This window comes from Mastigoproctus giganteus, chromosome 2 (genome assembly GCF_048544385.1).
Source record: "Mastigoproctus giganteus isolate SK-2022 chromosome 2, ASM4854438v1, whole genome shotgun sequence".
NCBI classification, from domain to species: Eukaryota; Metazoa; Arthropoda; class Arachnida; order Uropygi; family Thelyphonidae; genus Mastigoproctus; species Mastigoproctus giganteus.
The window spans coordinates 29,155,701-29,180,491 of record NC_143576.1 but is presented as its reverse complement, the minus strand read 5'-3'; the positions used below and the strand labels follow the sequence as shown (position 1 = coordinate 29,180,491).

The following is a 24,791-nucleotide window of genomic DNA, read 5'->3' as shown; positions in this document are numbered from 1 at the left end:
AGGGGTAAGTTACTGTTATGGATAAAAGATGGTTGAGTCGGAGAAGAAAAAGAGTATTTATTAGTTCTGGGCCTATTGTTGTTTTCTATATTAATGATATTGATATATGTCCATCTTTTATTGTTACAAAATTGAGAACTCTTTCTCTAGTATTGTTCCTTTATTCATCTCCTTCTTTTATAAAAACTTGTACCACTTAAACTAATAATTATAATTTAATAATTGTTAAATTGATTATAACATCCTTTGTCATTTTCTTTTGATGCTGCAGATGTTAATTGGGGTTCTTCTACCCAAGCTCAAACCTATTCTCTAGCTCTAAATGCCATTCTGAAACTGAATGAAGTGCCTGACCATGTTAAGAATTTCAGGTAAGTGTTAATGATTGAAATTTGTTTTCTCTCAAAGGTGGAAGCAGATAACTTTAATATTTAATAATATAATTTTATAAATAGAAATTTTATAAAATCATACTGTTTAAAACAAAAGCCATGTAAATTCTCCAGTTGCTGCAATTTACAGAACTTAAGCCTTTCTTGGTGAGGGACCCCTTCGTTCCCCTCACCAATCTTTTTGCCCATCTCTGTACATGCTCAAGCAACTCTATATCCTTCCTAAAATGAGGCCTCCAGATGTGTACACAGTACTCAAGGCATGGCCTGACCATTGCCTTATACAAAGGAATAATCACTTCCTTTACCCTACAGGCGCCTCCGTAGCCTGGTGGGAAGGAGCAGCAGTGCATAGCACACGCTTCTTGATTAGACCGGGGTTCAAGCCAGTCACCACCAAATACGGAGGATGCGGAAAGGTCAGGGAATGACGACCGCATATCCCGGAGCATTATGGCCCTAATGCTGCTAAAAACCAAATGCTAATGCTCCTAAAAAATCAAATTGCTAATGCTCCTAAAATCCAAACAACAACAACAACAACAACAGCCTTTACCCTACTAGCGAAATTTTTGTATATCATTGATAATACCCCATGACCTGCTCTGACAGCCTGTCTGCATTGCTCAGAAAACTTCATATCTGACTGCACAATTACTCCCAGTTCTTTTTCATTTTCTATCACCCTAAGTGTAGTACCAAACAGTTGGTATGTTTCTCTAGGGTTATTTCTACCCATATGCAGTACTTTGCATTTGTCAAGGTTAAACTTCAGTTGTCACTTCTCAGCCCATTTTCCCAACTTATCTAGATTCAGTTGGAGTAGCACACTGTCATTACCAACCTTGCCAACCTTTTTATCATCTGCGAACTTCGACATTAAGCCCGATATACCTTCATCAATATGATTGATAAACACCAAACCTTGTGGGGGGGGAATCCACTAATAACATGGCGCCTCCGTAGCCAGGTGGGCAGGAGCAGCATTGCATAGCATATGTTTCTTGGTTAGACCAGGGTTCAAGCCCATGACCAACAAATACGGAGGATGCGGAAAGGTCATGGAATGACCGCCGCATATCCCCGGAGCAATATGACCTTAGTTGCTAATGCTCCTAAAAACCAAAAACAAAGAAACAAACACTAATAACATTAATCCACGAAGAACAGTATCCATTGATTACCTCTCTGTCTCCCCCCACTCAACCATCCTTTTATCCATTGTAGCAACTTATCCTTAATACCACACTGCTCCAATTTGTACAATAGTCTTCCATGTGCAACAGTGTGAAAAGCTTTCCTGAAATCCAAGTATATGATATCAAAATTATTTTTGCATCCAGTACCTTTTGAACCACATCATAGTATCCAATCAAATTTGTCAGTCAAGAATTTCCCTTAAACCCATGCTGTGTCTGAATTATTACTGCAGTCTTGTATAGTGATACAACAATGCATCTTTAACCAGTGACTCCATTATTTTCCCCGGAACAGAAGTTAAACTAGCTAGTCTGTGATTACTCGTGTCACCCTTTGTGAATTGGGGATACATTTTCACTTCTCCACTTGGCCATAATTATGATTGCATCCCTGAGTCTAAGGATGCAATCATAATTATGGCCAAGGGTTTGCTGCCTTGTTTAACATAACAGGATTGATCCCAGCTGCCTTTCTTATGTTTAACTTCAACAATTTCTCCTCCACTTTGCTCTCAGTTATTAGAAAATCATTAAGCCCCGTATTACAGTTTGATAAACTTCTGGCATTTTTTCCTCCCTTAATAACTCCTCATGAAATGTAGATGCAAAATACTCATTCAGATTATCAGCTATCTGAGCCGAACCATCAATATCAAGTGGACCAATCTCAACCTTCCCCTTCCTTCTGGAATTTATAAAAGTAAAGAAGTCCTTTCTGTTTTTCTTAGCATCCTTTGCCAAAGATTTCTCACAATCTGCCTTCACTTGCCTAATCTCCTAAGATTTAAGACGAGATTAAGATCTAAGATTTATGGCAGATATAAGCAAATCTAAGATTTGCTTATATCTGCCATAGTTTTCTGAGTCACCTGATAATTTATATGCATCCCATGTGTTTTTCTTCTCTGCCAGAAGTCTCATTGGTTCATTTGACATCCATTTTGGCCTAAATCTTGAATATTTCTTAATTGGTATGAAAAATATCTTGTAGCTATCACGATTAGTTCCTTGAATGCTTCCCTCTTGGAATTTGCTGTTGGTAACATCATCATCAGTTGGTCCCGCTGTACAGAATTTAAAAACTGGCCGAGACAACTGTAGTCACCTTTATGGAATCAAAGTCCTTCCCTTTACCCCTGATGGTAATTTATATCTTCAAGTAAATCCCACATCAGTACATTGTGATCACTGCCACCTAGTGGTTCCTTTATCTGTAAATTCTTAATACATGAATAATCACTGCTGATACCAATTCAAGAGTATTACACTCTCTGGTTGCAGGGGGCAGTTGTCTTCTGAATCACAGCCTTCTAAAATGCACAGCTTCCATGATGTTTGTGGAGCATTCAGGTACGGGACATGATATTGCCATGGGAGATGTCTTTGTGTGTGCGCGATGCAAGGAGTGTATCGAAATCGGGCAACAACTCAGCGTTCTTATGGGCCTTTATGAGAGCTTGAAGGACAGGGTAGATGCCCTCGAAGGAACTAAATTGAGGGGCCCATCAAGCTCTCAGCTGCCCACATCAACGCCAGAGCTTGCACTTGGTCATCAGGCAACACAGAGGCAGCCCCCTAGGCAGAATGCGCTGGTCCCACAGGAACTAGTAGTTGTTGGTGACTCTATTGTCAGGGAAACGGGGAACATGCTTTGTAAAAAGGATAGGTGGAGTAGGACCAGGGTATGTCATGCAGGGGCAAAGGTTGATGACGTTGTAGAGCGGATATCATCTTTTAAGGGCACAAAAGGTGATATAGTTGTACACGTTGGCACTAATGATATTAAGAGTAGGAGACTGGCGGAATTAATTAGCAAGTACAGGTCAATGTTGATAAAAAGCCGTGAATTAGGGTTGAATTTGAAAGTGTCTGCAATTCTGCCCAGACACGATAGGAGGGAGTATATGATGAGAGCCTTGTCGATCAATTCGGCCCTGGAAAGATTGTGCAAGGCTCAAGGGGGTAGAATTTTTTTCAGCCTGGACTGTACTTGTTAACAGGAGAGATTGCTTCTACAGGGATGGGATACACTTAAATAGAAAGGGTGCAAGAATATTTGCTGATGCCATCGAGGCAATGTTAAGTGGGTCGAAAAACTGCTAGCTTGGGGGGAGACAAAGACGAATAGATTAACAGTAGCCACTGGCAGAGGTGAAAGAGATTCTTGCACTGTTTCTATTGGAATGAGCAGAAGCCTGAAAAACAAGATGCAGGGTAGTTCAGAGACTGCCGGGAGTCATTGTGGTACAAGTAAACACATGGGTTGTGTTAGGGTAGCTAAGAATAGAAATAGGTGCATGTATACTTGCGTGTACACCAATGCTAGGAGTTTGGTAAATAAATTTGATGAATTTGAGGTATTGCTCAAAACATCAAAGGCAGATATTGTTGGGATATCAGAGACGTGGTGTCACACAGATATAAGGAATGCAGAACTGGAATATGGGGAGTACAACGTCTACAGAAAGGATAGACTGGATAGGAAGGGATGAGGGGTTATGCTATTAGTTAAGAAATACATAAAATCCAAGGAAGTGAAACCAGTGGACATCGCTGGACAGTGCAATGTCGAGTCAGTTTGGTGTGACATAAGCATTGGGAGATCAAAATTGAGAGTAGGAGTGTGCTATAGGCCTAATGACTCTGATGAGTATAATAAGATACTGTACAGGGAAATAGAGCGGGCCAGTAAATCAGAGTTTTATAATGGGAGATTTTAATTTCCCAGATATTGACTGGAATTTGGGGCTGGTCACTCACACACTAGCAAGGCTTTTGTGGATTTATTGGATGATTGTTTTCTACATCAGCGTGTTCAGGAGGCAACTAGAGGGAAGAATACTCTTGATTTGATTATCAGTAGTGATTCTTCATGCATTAAGAATCTGCAGATAAATGAACCACTAGGTGGCAGTGATCACAGTGTGCTGAAGTTGGATTTACTGAAAGAGGTAACTACCATTAGGGGTAAAGGGAAGGGTTATTGCTTTCGTAAAGGCGACTACGATGGACTGAGACAGTATTTAAATTCTATACAGTGGAACCAACTGATGATGTTACCAACAGCAAATGCAAAATGGGAAGCATTCAAAGAACTTATCTTGGAAGCTACTAGGCTTTACATACCAACTAAGAAATATTTCAAGGTTTAGGCCTAAATGGATGTCAGATGAACTGATGAGACATATGGCAGAGAAGAAACATGCTTGGGATATATACAAATTAACACATGACACAGAAGCCTATGATAGATATAAGTTGATCTGTAACCAAGTTACAAAGGAGGTTAGGCAGGCGACGGCGGATTACGAGAAATCTTTGGCAAGGGATGCAAAGAAAAACAGAAAAGAGGTCTTTACTTATGTAAATTCTAGAAGGAAGGGGATGAATCAGATTGGTCCACTTGATATCGATGGGTCAACTGTTGATGATCCTGTTGAAATGAACACAAACTAAATGAATATTTTGCATCGACATTCACACATGAGGAGTTATTTAGCGAGGGGAAAGCCAGAGGTGTATTCAACTCTAACAGTAAGCTAGAGAATCTTGTAATAACTGAGAGTAAAGTGGAGGAGAAATTGTTGAAGATAAACACAAGAAAGGCACCCAGGGTGGATGGGATCTATCCAGTTATATTAAAGAAGGCAGCAAAGGAAGTAAGCAAACGCTCAGCCATAATTATGAGAGCTTCCTTGGACTCAGGGGAGGTACCCACAGACTGGAGATGTGGAAATGTGACCCCAATTCACAAAGGAGGATCAAAGGCTGACACAAGTAATTATAGACCTGTGAGTTTAACTTCTGTTCCAGGAAAATTAATGGAGGCATAGTTAAAGAAGCACTGCAGGATCATTTAGACAAGACTTCAGCTATAGCTCGGACACAGCATGGTTTTGTTAGGGGGAAGTCTTGCCTGACCAATTTGATTGGATACTATAATGCAGTCACAAAGGAACTGGATGCAGGGAATAACTTTGATATTATATACTTGGATCTTTGAAAGGCTTTTGATACTGTTGAACATGGAAGACTGCTGCACAAATTGGAGCAGTGTGGCATTGGAGGCAAATTGCTGCTGTGGATAAAGGGGTGGCTGAGGGGGAGAAGGCAGAGAGTGGTAATCAATGGACACTGCTCGTCGTGGACTAATGTTATTAGTGGAGTCCCTCAGGGCTCGGTGTTGGGTCCATTATTGTTTTCTGTATTCATAAATGATATTGATGAGGGTATATCAAGCTTAATGTCCAAGTTTGCAGATGATACAAAGGTAGGCAGGGTTGTCTAGGACACTACTGACACTATGCTGCTGCAACAGGATCTGGAAAGGTTGAGCAGATGGGCTGAGAGGTGGCAAATGAAGTTTAACATTGACAAATGTAAAGTACTACACATGGGAAACAGCAACCCCAGAGCAACGTATCAACTCTGTGGTACTACACTGACAGTGGTAGAGAATGAAAGGGACCTGGGGGTGGTTGTGCAGGCAGATATGAAGTTCTCTGAGCAGTGCAGGCGGGCTGCAAGAGTAGCTCATGGTGTATTGTCAATGATATATAGGAATTTTTCTAGCGGGGATAAGGAGGTGATTATTCCCTTGTATAAGGCAATGGTCAGGCCACACCTAGAGTACTGTATACAGGTCTGGAGGCCTCATTTCAAGAAGGATGTAGAGCTGCTGGAACGAGTACAGAGAAGGGCAACAAGATTAGTGAATGGAACAAAGGGGTGCTCTTACGAAGAAAGGCTTAAGTTTTGCAAATTACAGTGTCTGGAGACTAGGCACCAGCGAGGTGATCTGATAGAGGTGTATAAAGCCTTGAATGGTTTGAGCATGCTCAATGCTGATGGGATTCTTCCTCTCGCTCAGAATAATCACCTGAGGGCATAAATTCAAATTGAGGAAAGACAGATGTAGGATAGACGTGCGGAAATTTGCCTTTAGCCAGCAGGTGGTTGGTTGGTGGAACAGACTTCCATCCCTTGTCGTGGAAGTTGATAGCCTAAATACGTTTAAGGCTCAGGTATTTGGACAGGTATTTGGAACGAACAGAGGGGTGAAGTGGAAGTGAGTTTTTTTTTTTTTTTTTTTGGCTGATGCTGCGTAAGCTTGCTTTCTTGCATCAAATGCCTCTGCTAATGCTAAATAAATAAAGACGAAAAATAGCAAAAGAAGTAGGATAAAATGAACGTTCGTGTCACCCTCGTATTACGCTAATAGGTTAACGAAAGAAAAGAACTTTAGAATTAGACAGCAGAATGATAAAAAGCATAGAAAAATTTATTAAATAACACTAAGCTTGCTGGGGTTGTGTAGGAATTTGAAGGAAGCTGGGAATTTATAAGTGTTAGTATAAAAGAGAGCTGATACCAAATGCTTGTATTGAAAGGTAAAATATGTGTGTTGAAACATGCCGAGAAACGAATCTAAAACAAAACCAAAAGTATGATAAGACAGTGAAAGTATACGATACCTGTAGTATTTCAAGAAATGTGAAGCGGAAATATGATGGTGAGAAAATAAAGGCAGGTAGATGAAGTGCACAAATTCAGTAGAGTAGATGAATGCATGCAAGCTTCAACCAAATAAGCAATATATCTACATGATAGAGCAATTTATAGCAGCGAAGCAGGCTTAATAGTAAACTGCGAAGAAATTCCAAATAGCAGGAAAAATGGTGACCTCTATAGTCGTATTTAGAATACAAGTGCATAATTAGCATTGGAAAAAGAAAAAGAAACACAGTTGGAATAGTATGGCTTTATTGTGATAGTCATTCAAAATTAAACATTACCGTTAATATATAAAGAATTATACGATGGCAAAACCATATACATGTTAGACAAAATGATAGGATTACGTTATAATAAGCTGAATAGTAAACGTCTCAGAATATGCTAAACAAGAATCATCAAATATTTTGAGTTATAAATAAATTAATAATTATAATCAATCCAAATTTGCATGAAAGTACATTCAAAGAAAAAGAACTGGTTTAAATCCATAGAAATGAGTAACATGGTGACTTAAGATCCAAAGGTGGTGTAGTTAATGATCCGATTAGAAAAGAACATGGAATAAGTCCATGTATATGAAACAATTCCAAGGAAACCTTTATAGTATAGCAGAATGGGAAATAATTCCATGTATATAAATTCCACAGGTAGTATCACTTCATAATTGGATTCTTAACTACATGGAATTGGATTCTTAACTACACTACCATTGGATATAATGTCAACTGATCCTTTTCCTTTCCTTGGTTTCATTTACTACTATTTCCACAGTAAATTCACACCTGATAAAGAATGCAACTAAAAAAGAATGCGGGTAATGGGAGAGAAACCCTGGGGTCTGTTTCTCAACACTTGAATACTTGTACAAAAGAATGAGCTGAGCTTCAGGGGAGGTCTCAAAAAAAAAAAAAAAAAAAAAAATTGGAAAAATAAAATAAATAAATAAATGAAATAACAGTATTACAATTATTTCAGTTTTATTTTAACCTTTTTTATTTCCCTCTTAGGCCGCAAATCCTTGTGCTTACGGGGATTCCCAGCAGCCGTCCTCCTCTAGTAGACTTCACTTATACTATCACAAAGAAATTGAGCCTAATGGTTTGTGGCCATATTATTACTAAAGTAAGTTTGAATATGGATTTAAGAGATAAACTATAGTAGGTTACTTTTTAAAGTTCCTTAAATTTGTTACACCACACAACCATTAACATAAATTTGTCATGTACTATTACAAGTAATGTGTTTGGAATTTGCTCTCGAATTTCATCATCATGATCAACTTCAGCCATTGTTGGTCCACTGCAGGATGAAGGCCTCCTCAGCACATTTCCAGCATTTGCAATTTTGTGCTTTCTGTTTTTTTTTGTTGTGCACAAGCAAATTTCAAAATTTCATCAATCCACCTCATCTTTGGTCTTTTCTGTTACAGCTTTTGCATCTGGTGTTGGATTTAGTTGTTGTCCTTTATCCTTATAAAGATATGAATAAAATTCTTTCACTTGTTTTAGTATTTCTTGTTGTGCCATCCTCAAGCTTCAAAGCAAACCATTTGGTTCTTGTGTAAAAACAAAACATTTTTTGTTTTGTTTTCTTTAGCCGTGATTTTCTTCTAGTGTTCTTCTGAAGAGATCAGCATTGAATTTGTGCATTTCTTCTTTTATATATGGCAACCCCTGTATAAAACGGTACTTCTACAACACAGTTTCCCTCTAACACGATTGATAAATTGGGCAGTCCTCGCACAACACAGTACTTATATAACACGGTTAGAGTATTTTGGCAAACCTCGCATAACAGGGTATTTTTGAGCTTTTGTGCAGATAAAACCTTGCTATTATGTTGGATGTAATTTTTTTAACATTTCCACTCTTTTTGAATCCCTGCTGTTGACTTGCTAGTAAAAAAAAAAAAAAAAAATATTGAGAAATCCCTGTATTTTATTTTGTTGGAAAATTCCCATGTTATGTTCTGTGCTATTGAACTTGTGAAAAAAATCTAGATTTCAAAGTTTTATATTACTATCGGATAGCAATCCAGGCCATCCAAAAGATTTAAGTTATGCAAACATTTAAGTTATGTTTCTACCACCACAGTTGTACTAGGTTAATACTTCTTTCATTCAGCCATTAGACCAAGGCATTATATCCACCTTTAAGACTCATTACATCAGAAAATCGTTACAATGGATTTTTCAAAAAAATTTATTCTGAATCTATTGAAGTAATAAAGGTATGGAAACATTTTTCAATTGTGGACTGTATCAGAATCATAGCTTTATCGCTCAAAGAAGTAAAACTGTCAACATTAAATGCTTGTTGGAAAAATACATGGCCAGAGTCAGTTCATTCTGGAGATCTGGTTGAACCAGCAGAAAATGGAATCGGTGCAATAGTTACGTTGGTAGGAGGGGAAGATTTTGATGATATCCTACTGAAGCCAATGTGGGTAGCGCAGTTGATAGAAGCACCCTCCTCCCCACACTTGGTAGAAAAGACCTGAGTTCAAATCCTGTTGATGATGGGAGGAATTTTTATGGGTCTTTTTCACAATGTGGCTGAGTTAGTCTGACTCAGGTGAGGGTAACATGGTTTTTCTCCCCCCCCAGAAACTCTGGTTTATCATCCATCGAAACAGAAAATTGACCTCAGGACACATGCAATTTATAGACAATATAGGCAGAGCAACATGGCCTTAGTTGCCAATGCTCCTACAAAAATTTAAAAATATATGATTACTGCAGACATTCAAGAATTACTGGTAGAAAAAGAGGCTGGTGAAGCTGATTTGGTGGAAATGGCATCAGAGGTAAAACCAAATCAATTCAGAGGATGATAGCACAGATTAAAATTCTAAACCTCCAAATTTTACAACAAAAAGCATACTGGAAGGCATAAAGTTAGCCAAGCAATTAGAATTTTTTTTTTTTTTTTTTTTAATGCAGATTCTTGAATAAAAGGAGCCCTAAGTTCAAAATGGAGCTTCAGAAATGCTTAGTTCATACAATGAAATTCACAAAGATTTATCAAACAAAACCAGATTTCTTTTTAAAGAGAGCAGATGATATACGAACCCCAGGGGCTAACATTTGGTGAGTATGGGCTTGGAATCCTGAGTGGACCCTGGGTGTGCCATCATTCTTCTCTTTCTTGGCAATTCCCTCATAAGCCCCAGGCATCCTTGCACCATATGGCTAATAATAATAATAATAAAAAAATCTAGAATGGTGTATTTTTGTTAGCTTTTGGAATGTAACCCCCCCCCCCCTTTTTGTACTTTTTCTTAGTCCCGTATAACATGGTTTTGCACAACACATTTTATAGGAACCTAACTACCATGTTATATGAGGGTCACCCGTACTTTCTTATGGTCTTGCACATTTCTATATGTTCTTCCTTGCTTCTTATTTTACCACTTTGCTCTTGCATTTACTAGTTTAAAAGTGAAAGAGTCGCTCGACAATGCGTTTGACTTTTCTCAATGCTTGCTCAAAAAGTTTTGTCTTATGAGCTTATAATTCCTACCTAATATGCTTGAGGTATTTAAAAAAATTAATGATAAATAATATTTTGGTTTCATCATATTACAAATTGGTTAAAATAAAATGTTGTTGCTATTATCATGCCATTGATTTTTTAAAGTCTAGAAGTTATATGAAAGTAAGATATAGCAGCATTCCAGAAGATATCACTAACTTACTGACTGATATTGACTGGAACTTCTGGGTTGGTCACTCACACACTAGAAAGACTTTTGCGGATATATTGGATGACGTTTTCTACAGCAACATGTTCGAAAGGTAACCAGAGAGAGTAATAGTCTTGATCTGATTATCAGCAGTGATTATTATTTATGCATTTGCAGTTAAAGGAACCACTGGGTGACAGTGATCACAGTGTACTGATGTGGGAATTACTTAAAGATGTAACTATCATGAAGGCTAAAGGGAAGGGCTTTTGCTTTCGTAAAGGTGACTACTGGGGGTCTCAGAAAGTTTTTAAATTCTGTACAGTGGGATCAACTGATGATGTTACCAACAGTGAATTATTTCTAAATGAGAAGCTTTCATGGAGTTAATTTTGGAGGCTACAAGGCTTTTCATTCCAACTAAGAAATACTATCTAAATGGATGTCAGATGAAGTAATGAGGGTCATGGCAGAAAAGAAAAATGTATAGGAAGCATATAAAGTATCAGATGACACAGAAGCCTATGGCAGATATAAACTAGTCTGTACTCAAGTCACAAAGGAGGTAGTAGTAGTAGTAGTAGTGGCATGTGATGCAAGAAAGAAAGTGTGAGCTTATGCAGCATCAGCCAAAAAAAAAAAAAAAATTACAAAACAATTCCCTCTAAATGTTTGTTCAGTTCCTCCTTAAATTTATTTAACCTATCAGCTTCCACAATGACAGATTGAAGTTTATTCCAGGAATTAACCACCCACTTGCTGAAGGCAAATTTCTTCCACACATCTATTCTACAGGTTAGGCAGTTGAAGGCAGATTACGAGAAATCTTTGGCAAAGGATGCAAAGAAAAACAGCAAAGAGGCCTTCTAGAGTAAACTCTAGAAGGAAAGAGATGAATCAGATTGGACCACTTAACATAGATGGTTTGACTATTGATGATCATGCTTAGGTAACTGATAAACTGAATGAGTATTTTGCCTGTACATTCACACAGGAGGAGTTATCCAATGAGGGGAGTGCCAGACGTTTATCAAACTCTAACAGGGAGCTAAGTGATTTTGTAATAACTGAGAGCAAACTGCAGGAGAAATTGTTGAAGTTAAACATAAAAAAGGCACTTGGGGTGGACGGGTCTATTCAGTTATATTAAAGGAGGCAGCAAAGGAAGTAAGAAAACCCTTAGCCATAATTACAAGTGCTCTCTTGGACTCAGGAGAGGTCCCCATGGACTGGAGGTGTGCAAATGTATCACCAATTCACAAAGGGGGGTTCAAAAGGTGACAGAAATAACTATAGACCTATTAGTTTAACGTGTTCTGGAGAAAATAATGGAATCACTGGTTAAAGAAGCATTGCAGGACCATCTAGACAAGACTGCAGTAATAGTTAAGACACAACATGGGTTTGTTAAAGGGAGGTCTTGTCTGACCAATTTGATTGGATAATATGATGTGGTCACAAAGGAACCGAATGCCAAAAATAATTTTGATATCATATACTTGGATTTCAGGGAAGTTTTTGATACTGTTGCACCTGGAAGACTGCTGTACAAATTGGAGAGGTATGGCATTAAGGGTAAGTTGCTACAATGGATAAAGGGATGGTTGAGTGGGAGACAGCAGAGAGTGGTACTCAATAGACACTGCTTTTTGTGGAGAAATATTATTAGTGGAGTTTCCCATTGTTCTGTGTTGGGCCATTATTGTCTTGTATATTTCTTATTGACATTGATGAAGTTATATCACATTTAATGTCCAAGCTTGCAGATGATACAAAGGTTAGCAGGGTTGTTAATGACAGTAAAGACAGTATGCTACTCCAACTGGATCTAGATAAGTTGGGAATGTGGGCTGAGAAGTGGCATGAAGAATGGGCCGAAGTTTAACATTGACAAATACAATAACCGAATTCTAAATGTTCTCTTCGGTTATTGCATATGGGTAGCAATAACCAAAGAGAAATGTACCAACTGTGTGATACACTCGGGGAAGTGGAAAGTGAAAAAGACTTAGGGATAATTGTGGAGTCAAATATGAAGTTCGCTGAGCAGTGCAGATGGGCTGCCAGGGCAGGTCATGGAGTCTTGTTAATGATATATAGGAATTTTGCTAGCAGGGACAGGGAGATGATTATCCTGTTATACAAGGCAATGGTCAGGCCAAACCTAGAGTACTGTGTACAGGTCTGGAGGCCTCATTTTAGGAAGGATGTAGAGTTGCTAGAAAGAGTACAAAGAAGGGCAACAAGATTGGTGAATGGAACAAAGGGGTTCTCTTACCAAGAAAGGCTTAAGTTCTGTAAGTTGCAGTGCCTGGAGAGTTAAGCACCTGCGAGGTGATCTGATTGAAGTGTATAAGGCCTTGAATGGGTTGAGCAAGCTGAATGCTGATGGGATTCTTCCTCTTGCTCAGATTAAGAATCTGAGGGAGCACAATTTCAAATTGAGGAAAGACAGTTGTAGAATATATGTGCGGAAATTTGCCTTTAGCCAGTGGGTAGTTGATTGGTGGAACAGACTTTCATCATTTGTTGTGGAAGTTGATAGTCTAAATAAAAATAAGGCTGAGCTGGACAGGCATTTGGAACGAATGGAGGGGTGAAATGGGAGGGGTTTTTTTTGGCTGGTGTTGCATAAGCTTGCTTTCTTGCATTGTGTGCCTCTACTAATGCTAACTTACCATTGAATAATAAAACCTGATTTTAATTGTTCCCCCCCCCCTCTTTCTACTGTCTCTATAACAAATGTACCTAATATATATGAACTGATGTTGCTGATTCAGAAATTGATATTTATTTTGGTATATCGTGTATAGTTTCTAAGAAATTTCAGAAAATAATTTTCTATTCAAGCATATGAAATTTACATATACAGGCATACCTCGGTTAACGTTACCTCTGATAACGAAGCTTCGATATAACGAAGTCGGCAATTTCAAGCCCCATTTAACATAAAAAAAAATATTCCAGTTTAATCACCTGAAATCTAAACAAACTGAAGAAATTACGGAAACCTTTGGGGCTTCTCGTGGTTGGTTCGAGAAATTTAAAAAACGGGCCAGGATTCATAGTGTAAAATTAACAGGAGAAGCTGCAAATAAGTTTCCAGAAAAATGTGTAAATATAGTGCAAATGCATCAGGAATACATAGCTATATCTGAATAAATCAGATTATTAATAATAAAACGGCATCGTTCATAGCTTGAGGCTTATGCCCTAAACGCTTGAGTTTCCAGAAAAACTAAAGGAAATAATTGAACGTGAAAATTTTCCATATTTGGTGTTCAATGTTGACGAAAGCGGTTTGTTCTGGAAACGGCTACCAACAAAACGCTTCATTTCTATTGAAGAAAAATCAGCTGCTGGGTTCAAAGCAGCCAAAGACCGTTTAACGTTACTCTTTGGATCAAATGCCTCTGGCGATTATAAATTAAAATTGTTATTAGTTAAAAGTAAAAGGTGACAGTTAAAAGGTAACATAAAAATGAATTTACCTGTAATATGGAAAGCAAATAGAAAAGCGTGGGTTACCAAGGAGTTATTTACTGATCGGTCTGTTAACCACTTTTGTCCTGAAGTAAAACGGTATTGTCAAAAAAAACAAATTTGAAGAAAAAGCTCTTTTGTTGTTAGACAATGCTCCAGGACACCCTACTGATCTTAACACGTTGGACACATGCATTCCTGTCAAAGTTGTGTTTCTTCCAGCAAACACAACTTCCCTGATTCAACCATTGGTTCAGGGAGTAATAACATCATTTAAAGCTTATTATCTGCGTCGAACATTAAGCAGTTTAACTGAACTAGAGGATAAAGAGGAAATGACAGTTAAAACCTTTTGGAAAAACTACACCATTAAAAACGCAATTGAAAACATTGATAGTTCTTGGAAAGAAGTCACTAAGAAATGCTTAAATGGAGATTGGCGCAAAATATGGCCAGAAGTTGTACTAGAAGAAGAAAATAACATAAAGAAGTTCCTGCAGAAAAAGTGTTAACAACCAAAGATTTAAAAAGGTGCTTAAATGACATTGAAAACGTTTTAAATTTTTTTTAGTGAAAATGATCCTGATTTAGGAAGAAGTGTTATTGTTAAGCGATCAGTGTTAAATGCAATAACTCCGTATAGGCAATTGTTGAATGAAAGAGAAAAAGAGCATAAACAATCAACTTTAGACTCATATTTTAAAATGTGATTTCACTTTGTATGTAAGTTGACTGTTTATTTAATAAAACTTTTCTTTGTTCGAAAAAAAAGCTTTTCATTTTCTTTAAGTAGGAACGTATCCCTATTCTGGCCATAGTATTTTTACCTCTGAAAACGAACTTTCGCTTAACGAAGTAATTTCGTGGAACGCATCCTATTCGTTATTCGAGGTATGCCTGTATTTAATTTAATCGAATTAATTTATGTATTTTGTTGTAAAAGCCAGCCTCTTTCTGGGTATACCTGTTAGAAAACTGGTTTGCTATTTAGTGCATCAGTCGCATATTGCGGGGGCACTCTGTCATAAGTTGCCTTGGTATTGCACTACTCTAAATTAAAAAAAAAAAAAAAAAAAAAAAAAAACACTGCTCCAATGGAAAACACACCTTGGCCTTAGTAGCCCTTGTGTAGATTAGCAAACTCCAGTATAGAAGTATATTGCTTTTTTATTTTAAATGTATGCTGCTATCCAGAACTGAGTTTTAATTTAAGGATATTACATGAGGCATGAAACATCTTGTCAAAACAGAAGAGGCCACTATAACTCATCAAACTCTGAACCGTAGCTTTTCTTAGCATTGGCAAGTTCTACCCATTTTTGATTTAAACCATTTTTGGAATCTCATTGGCGGATAGGTAGGCATTATGAAGACCTAAACAATTCAGTGACGAAATATATCCACAATATGTGAGGTTGAAGATGATGGAGTATGTGAAGTACACATAATAACTTCACTGCAAAAACCTCTAGACATGAAAGCTATAAAAAGTCATTGTAGAAGTCATGCATAGGCTGTTTCTGTGCATAGCAGCCTAGAAAGCAAGGTAGCATTAATTTCAGGACCTGCTCTGGGTCATCATGGAACAAGGAAATGCATGGGATGTGTTAAGATAACTGAGAATAAGAACAGATGCATGTATCCTTGCATGTACACCAATGTTAGGAGCATAGTAAATAAATTTGATGACTCTGAAGTGCCGGTTAAGTCATCAGATGCAGACATCGTGTGGATATCAGAGATGTGGTGTAACTCAGATATAAGTAATGCAGAATTTGAATATGGGGAGTACAATGTATACAGAAAGGACAGACAAGATATGAGGGAGGGGGTAAGTGTTATGCTCTTAGTTAAGAAGCACATAATATTTGAGGCAGTGCCTCCAGTTAACATGGGTGACCAGTGCAATGTTGAGTTAGTTTGGTATAACATGAGCACTAGGAAAACAAAATGAAAGTAGAAGTGTGTTATAAGCTGAATGACTGTGAGTCCAAATGTCTTATAATAAGGGAATTTAACTTTCCAGATACTGACTGGAACTTGTGGGTAGGTCTCTCACACACTAGCACGGCTATTATAGATTTAATGGCTGACTATTTTCTACAGCAGCATGTTAGAGAGGCACAAAAGAGAACAATATTCTTGATCTGATTATCAGCAGTGATTCTTCATGCATTAAGAATCTGTAAATAAATGAACCACTAGGTGGCAGTGAGCACAGTGTACTAATTTGGGATTTAATTATGGATGTAACTACCATCAAGAGTAAAGGAAGGGATTTAACTTTCATAAAGGAGATTATAGTGGTCTGAGACAGTTTTTAAATTCTATACAGTGAGATCAAACAACAAATTCTAAATGTGAAACATTCAGGGAAATGATCATAGAAACAACTAGGCATTACATGTCAATTAAGAAACATAGTTCAAGACATTAGACCTAAATGGATGTCAGACATGTCTCCATTGAATGTCTGACATCCATTTAGGTGGGATGCATATAAATTATCAGGTAATACAGAAGCCTATGGCAGATATAAACTACTCTACAATCAAGTCACGAAGGAGGTTAGGCAAGCCTAGGCAAATTACGAGAAGTATGAAGCATAGAATGCTAAGAAAAGCAGCAAATACTTTACTTATATTAATAGTAGGAGGAATGGTTTGAATCGCATTGGTCCACTTATGTCAGTGGTTTAGCTCAGATTGCTACAAACTGAATAATTATTTTGTATCTATATTCACACATGAGGAATTCTTTAGGGTGGATAATGCCAGAAGTTTATAACACTCTAACAAGGAGCTAAATGATTTTGTGGTAATTGAGAGAAAATTGGAAGAGAAATTGAAATTAAATGTAGAGGTGCCGGAGGTGGATCAGATCTATACAATTATACTAGGAGGTAGCAAAGGAGGTAAACAAATCCTTAGCCATAATTATGAGAGCATCTCTGGATTCAGGGGAGGTCTCTTTGGACTAGAGATGTGCAAATGTATGTCCTATTCACAAAGGGGGATCAAAAGGTGACGTGAGTAATTAAACCCGTTAGCTTAACTTCTGTTCCAGAGAAAATAATGGAATCACTATGGAATAATGGAATAATGGGTTAAAGAAGTAAAGCAGGAGAATCCAATTTGATTGGATACTGTGATGCTGACCAAGTAACTGGATGCAAAAAATAATTTTGATATCATCTACTTGGATTTCAGGAAGGCTTTTGATACTGTTGCACATAAAAGAATGCTGTACAAATGAAAACAGTGGCATTAAGGGAAAGTTACTGCTGTGGGTAAAGGAATGGTTGAATAGTTGAAAATGCGAATAGGAGAAGACAGAGGATTCTCAATGGACACTGCTCTTCATTGACTAATTTTATTAATGGAATCCCACAGGATTTGGTACTAGGTCCATTATTGTTTTCTGTATTTATTGATGAGGTATATTAGGCCTAATGTCTAAGTTAGAGGATGATACAAAGGTTGCCAGGGTGATTACTGGTGAATGATGATATGCTGCTATAACAAGATCTAGAAAAATTAGGCAGATGGCTGAGAAATGGCAATTAAAGTTTAACTTTGATAAATGCAAGGTACTGCATATAGGCAGCAGTAATCCAGAGTAATATATCAAATCTTTGGTACACCCTTGGTGATGGAAAATGAAAAGGACTGGGAGTAATTGTGCAGTCTGATTTTGTTTTTTTTTTTTTTTTATAATCAAAATAATTTTAGGAAAGATGTAGAGCTGCTAGAATGAGTACAAGAAGGGCAACAAGATTGAGTGAAACAAAGGGTTGGTGTTACCAAGAAAGGCTTAAATTCTGCAAATTGCAGCTTCTGGAGACTAGGCACCTGCAAGGTGATCTAATTGAGGTGTATAAGGCCTTGAATGGATTGAGCAAGCTCAGTGCTAATGGGAGTCTTCCTCTTGCTCGATTACTCACCTCAAGGGACATAACTTCAAATTGAGGAAAGACAATTGTAGAATAGATGTATGGAAAATTGCATTTAGCCTGGGGGTGGTTGATAGTTGGAACAAACCTCCATCTGTTATAGTTGGAGGTCAGCAACTTAAATAAGTTTAAGGCAGAACTAGACAAACATTTGGAGTGAATGGATGGGTGAAATGGGAAGGTTTGTATTATTATTTTTTTTTTTTTTTTGGCTGATACCATATAAGCTTGCTTTCTTGCATCATATGCCTCTACTATTGCTAAATGCAGTGCAGCACCTGACAGGTGCCCCCCCCCCCCATTTCTAGAAAAAAGTTTTGGGTGGTTTTGAATTGTCCTGATTATAATGATATTTCTACCTTTCTAAAAAAAAAAAATTTTCAATATTTACTGCATGGGTCTTTTAATTTTTTTAAGTAATTATTACTTTCAAAAAATTAGTAGAAATATTAGTTCTTTGGAATAATGAAAAATTGCATCAGTCAAAAATATGTAGACTACAAGCTCTGATCCATTTTCCAGTCAAAGTGCACTAAATTTTAAACACTTGCATGCACATATGTCTCTGTAATCATACGTACAGATACTTCTAAAAATTTAAAAATTATATGCACATAAATGCAATTTTACACTTCAATTTTTTTCTTTTATTTTCTTTCTTTCTTTTTTTGTTTCTTTTTCAAAATTTTATTAAAATTTGGTGTGCTTCGCAGTGCATGGCATATGATAAAGTAGCATCTGTCTTGAATGAATCTTGTATTGCATTTCTGCATATTTACTATGTGAAAGCAATAATAAATCTTTCAAAAACAAATCCAGTGTGACCAAAAATGTTTTTATTTAATTTGTGAGAATGAAAAGGCAATTAATCTTGAGTGTTAAAGAAACACAGAATCCGAATCTTTGTAGTGGTATCAGTTCTCATGTAAATGGAAAAGGCCGTATACAGATGGTGGCACAGCACCTGACAGGTGTTTGAATTAATTACCCTGTGAAAACTAAAAGAAAATTCAGTAACCATTATACTTAAAATTATCAAAAATTTAATTAACATTAATTAAAGGGTAATGTGAGAGCGTTACTTATGGACTGTTTTCCAACTCCTGATTGTGTAGTTCTTTGTTAATTGTGCTTGTCCAACATGGCTACTTAGACAAAGCCTACAAGTAAACAACTGATTACTGCAATAAGAATTTTCTTCTGAAGCTCTAAATGTAAATAGGAAAGAAAGGTGCCCTCTCAGGTTGTTTTCCCAACTATGAAATTTAGATAGTTTTCTTCCCTTTTACATTGTGTATTAAATTTTCTGTACTTTTCTGTCAACTTGTTCCACTGAATTCACAATTAAGTTGATAACTCATTACAGGATTTTGAATTTTTTTTGTGTTATTTTTAGTTTCAAAACTAATATAAACCTTCAAACATTAACTGCTTCCCATTAGCAACACTGTTGGTTCCTATTTCCAAAATGTGATATATTGTTTACCTTTTGTAACATGCAAATAAGGCAAGCTTTGGTTTTTTTTTTTTTAACTAATTAAAAACCCCTAATTTTAGTAAACATAATAATTAAGATTTGAATGCATATTAGTAAAATAAATTAATAAAAATATTTAGCAGATATGTTGATAATTTTCCCTTGTAATTATTTTAGGACTCTTTGTCATATAAAACAAAACATTCTTTAAGAGAACGAACCTCTATCTGGCTTCAGAAACGTGAAATAAAAGCTTTTTACAGTATAGTTGAAGAAAAAAATTTTTCCTCTGGTGTCTCTTCTTTGATACAGGTATGCAGTATTTTTATTTTATTTTATTTTATTTATTTATTTTTTTAATTAATGCAGCTAACCAAAAAATTGAATTGATGACCATGGAAAGGCTGATTATTTTTGAGAATGTAATGAATTCCACATGGACTGGTTCTAAGTAAATTTTTCTTAAAAATACTTAAGACCAGTAAATTAGGTTGATTAGAAATATTGAACACAAGTTTTGGTGCCAATTAAATTTAAATTTATATGGGCTTTATTTCAAATTATTTATTAACATATAGGAAAAACTGCATAATTTGATTGTATAATGTTGTCCTTAATATTTCAGTGTGGCAGATCATACTAGAAAATAGGTTTGTTTCCTGAAATTGGTCTTTGATAACAGAAGAGTTCTTTAATTTTTTTTTTTTTTTTTTTAGCATTAGTACTAGTCATCATTAACATTTTAATTTTTACAAAAATAGCAATAACATACCAGTTCAGTGGTACCACACTCAGGATGGTGGAGCGTGGTACCACACCTTGAGGCTAGAGCATGTATCAATAGTCTCATCAATATTGCCTCTTACTGCAAATAGTATGGACTCTCAATCCTCAAATCTCAATCCTCAAAAATCAAAACTAATGGTGTTTTCCCTCAAAGCTACCCCTACAATAATAGCCCCAACATTCAATGGAACTGTGATATCTGCCACTTATACCCATGCAGATATGGGAATAGTATTTGACTCAAAACTTCCTTTCTATGCTCATGTAGACAAACTCATGTCCAGAGCAGTCTCTCTGCGATGGGCAGCTAAACAGCAACTAATCTATGTTATTCATTAGAGCAGTAATTTATTCTCCTTTCTCTATGTCGCTGAAGTGTGGGCATCAGCAGCTACTACAATGAAGAAGCCACTCCTCTGCAGAATTCTAGCTCCTTAAATGGGCTAATCGGAAAGCATGTCTCCCACCACAGGACAGAACTACAACCTTAGCTGCTTCACTTGGGATGCAGCGACTACCTGGTATTATTGAAGTATAGCAACTGGTAGCCACAATTATGATGGTTACAGACCAAATCTCAACACTGTCCATTTGGGATTTATGTTACTGCAGAATACCCAAGCCAGAACTTTGTTTGACTCCGATGCTTTGCACGAAGCATCAGAGACTTCACATCTCAGATCTCTTCCTCCCAAATCAAATGCTAATGGAAGTAAAGCACCTAGATGCCGATTTGAATAAGTTCTGCTCCAATGAAAACTATAGGAAAAAGGTCTTAGCAGTTCACTTGAATCACAGAAAGCAATAAGAACAAGCTTGTGCAACTCTTCACACCATCCTCATAGCTTTCCTGTGCTACAACAAAACTTGTTTGCTATGTGTGGGGGTAAAGTCTCACCATACACATGCATCTTTAAACAAGAGCACATCAGTGCATCTCCACAGAGAAGGCATGCGTGACATTTGTGTATATTATTGTAAATTTAATCTTATTTGATGTAGCATGTAAATATAGTTAATACTGCATTATGTAAGGATCCATAATAACATGCTTTTTTTTAGTAAAAAAACATGTTATTATGGTAGTAAAATATTTAAAGCATTTAAATTTTTACTTTTATTAATTATATTACTATAATTAATTATTTAATTCTGCTGTGAGCCCCTGGCCTTTGGCAGTGACAGGACAGTTCCAACTTTATTTTTCTATATTGTATTCATTTAGTTGCAATAAAGATTTTCTCTCTCTCTTTAAGGTTCAGCAAAAGATCTTTTGCGCTCAGACTGCTTTTGATAAGAAGCATGACCACTCCACCCCTTCTATCTTCTCTAACTTTCATCTATTGTTATGGAAGTGGATAGTTTGAACAAATTCATGGAACAACTCTAATTATTATTATGGGGGGATGGACAGGTGATGAGTTTTTTTTTTTTTTTTTTCCCCCTGTTGCTTTATAAGCTTGCTTTTATGCATCAGGTGCTACTAGTAATACTAATATAGGTTAGTTTAGTACAGTAATACCCCGACTTACGCTACCCCGACTTACGCGAACTCGGCATTACGCGGTTCTTGATTTTTTCGTTTGGCAACGCTGCCGCCCACTATCTTCAAGGTCGTTTTCATATGTTATCGATATACGGTGGGACGGCGGAGAGTGAGAGCCAAAGATGAACAAAATTCAACTTTGCTGCTTTTATGTTTTTTTATATCAGTGAAGGGGAAACACATTTCACCATAATAACGTAAAAACCAACACAATTCCAGCTATCGGTATGCAATTAGATCGAGTTACTACCAGTTTATAACAGATTCCACTAGCAGAAACACAACTGGATTTTTATTGTTTTATGGTAGTAACCCCCTAGAAATGTGAGGTGTTAATAGTGTATCTCTGCCTTTATGGTGTTGTTTATTCAGTTGCTACATGCGCGCAGCTTTGTTTATGCGTATCAAGGGTGCCTCCTCGTTTTGTAATTGTGCTTTATTCCCTAAAAACGAGTAAAGGTGTGAAAAGGAAGCGTCCTGGTAACGACACTGCACACTCAGAGAGAAAAAGAAAAGCAATAAAATGTGTGTTCAATCTTGGGTGGTCGGCACCTAACCCGATTTTTCCCATAGGGCCTGTTTATTGCACGAGGGTTTATAGGAACACAATTAACACTATCGTTCTATATGAGGACTGACTGTATCGATGGCATATGAAAAACGACCCTCAGTGTTTCACTTGCTGTGATACGCATTGGACGTGTTTCGTGCGAACTCTACGTGCACAATTACATACGATTCTACGATCGACGAAAGTTTTCTAAACCCTTAAAAAACTATGTCGTTCAAACGAAGTAAATCTGATTCTCCTGCACCTAGTAGGAAAAGGAAAACGATATCTTTGGAATGTAAACTTAACATTATCAAGGATTTTGATAGCAGAATGAAAATTTGTGAATTGGCAAAGAAGTTTGAGCTACCGGAATCCACAGTAAGAAAAATCATAAAAGATAAAGAAAGAATTCTCGAAGCGGTGAAAAATGCTCAATCCTTGAACTCAAGCATAATTCGTAAACGTCATGGTATTATTGCTGAGATGGAAAGAATGCTGAAATTATGGTGTGATAATCAAGTAAAAGTGAAGAATTGTCCAGTCGATCAGAACACTGTGTGCTATCAAGCTAAGCTGATTTTTGAGAGGTTGAAAGAAGAAGCTGAGGAGGCGGACAAAGATGAAAACTTTGTAGCTAGTAACGGTTGGTTCAACCGATTTAAAACTCGCTGTAACTGGCACAGTATCGCGGAGAGTGAAGAGGCAGCAAGTGCCGATAAAGTAGCTGCGTCTTCTTTTCCTGAGACACTCAAGGCTATGATAGAAGAAGGTGGCTATAGCAGTGAAACCGTATTTAACGTGGATGAGACTGGCCTGTTCTGGAAGAAGATGCCTAAAAGAACTTTTATCGTGCGTGAAGAAAAAAGCTTTCCAGGCTTTAAGGTTTCCAAAGACCGATTGACAGTGATGCTTGGCGGGAATGCAGCTGGTGACTGCAAGTTAAAACCTCTCTTAATTTATCGCTCCGAAAACCCAAGAGTTTTAAAAAACATATCTAAAATTAGTTTACCAGTGATTTGGAAGTCAAATCATAAAGCTTGGGTGACAGCTTCCGTTTTTGAGGACTGGTTTGGTCATCACTTCATACCAGAAGTCGAACGTTATTGCAAATCTAAACAGATTCCATTTAAAGTGATGCTTCTTATTGACAATGCACCTGGCCACCCTCCTGCCACCCTAATTAATTTCGACCAACGTGTGAAAGTTATGTTTTTGCCTCCAAACACAACCAGCTTGCTTCAACCGATGGACCAGGGAGTCATCAAAACATTCAAGGCCTACTACACGAGGCGTTCGTTTGCACGTCTGAATGAAGCTATGAGACAAAATAGTGATATGTCTGTTAAAGACTTTTGGAAACAATTCAATGTTTTAGATGCCGTAAGAATCATTGGAGAATCTTGGAATGAAATTCACAAAAAAACATTGAATGGTGTCTGGAAGAAACTTTGTCCATTTTTTTTCAAAAACGAGACGAAAACAACGCCAGAAACTGATCATGTCGCTCATGTGATAGAAGAAGTTGTTAATCTTGCCAGGCAATTAGATTTGGAAGTCGATGGTGATGATGTCAACGAGCTGTTGGATTCACATAGTCAGGAGCTGACAATGAATGAGCTCATAGAGATGCGTGAGCAAAACGTAACTGAATCCGACGCTTCAGACCCAGTTCCACCAGAAAAGCACATGACAATTGCAAACTTGACAGAAGGTCTCAGCTCAATTGAAAAGGGCTTAAAAATTTTAGAAAACATAGACTCCAACGAAGAACGCGTTACAGTTACAAAGCAAGGAATAAAAAAATTATTAGCTTGCTACGAAGAAATTCTGCGTGAAAAAAAGAAGGCGCTGTGTCGTCAGACGAATTTGTTAGATTTTATGAAGCCATCGACATCGAAATAACTTTTTTAAGTAAGTCATTTATTTTTTTAATATATATTTTGTATTAATCTGTATAAAGAACTGCAATTTTATTAATATTTTTCTTCTAAACTAGTGTTTTTGTTAGTCCTTGGTCCCAATTAAGCAAAATTTATATGTATTTATATGCAAAGTTATACCCCGACTCATGCGAATTCGACTTACGCGATTTTCGTCGGACCCACCTATCGCGTAACTTCGGGGTATTACTGTATTCGTATTAGCCATATATTGCAAGGTAGCAATAGAAGTTTATGGCTTTTTCTATGAAGTTTAGTTCAG

At 37.0% G+C, this 24,791-nt stretch overlaps 1 protein-coding gene across 1 annotated transcript in view; it reads left to right on the top strand.

Annotated features, from left to right (window-relative positions):
- LOC150089240 (solute carrier family 12 member 2-like) overlaps positions 1-24,791 on the top strand; it is a 253,122-nt gene that overhangs the window by 136,751 nt on the left and 91,580 nt on the right. The window contains exons 13-15 of the mRNA XM_090389918.1: positions 272-371; positions 8,116-8,230; positions 19,882-20,016. Of these exons, the coding sequence (XP_090246044.1) occupies positions 272-371; positions 8,116-8,230; positions 19,882-20,016 (350 nt within the window). The remainder of the gene's footprint in view (positions 1-271; positions 372-8,115; positions 8,231-19,881; positions 20,017-24,791) is intronic.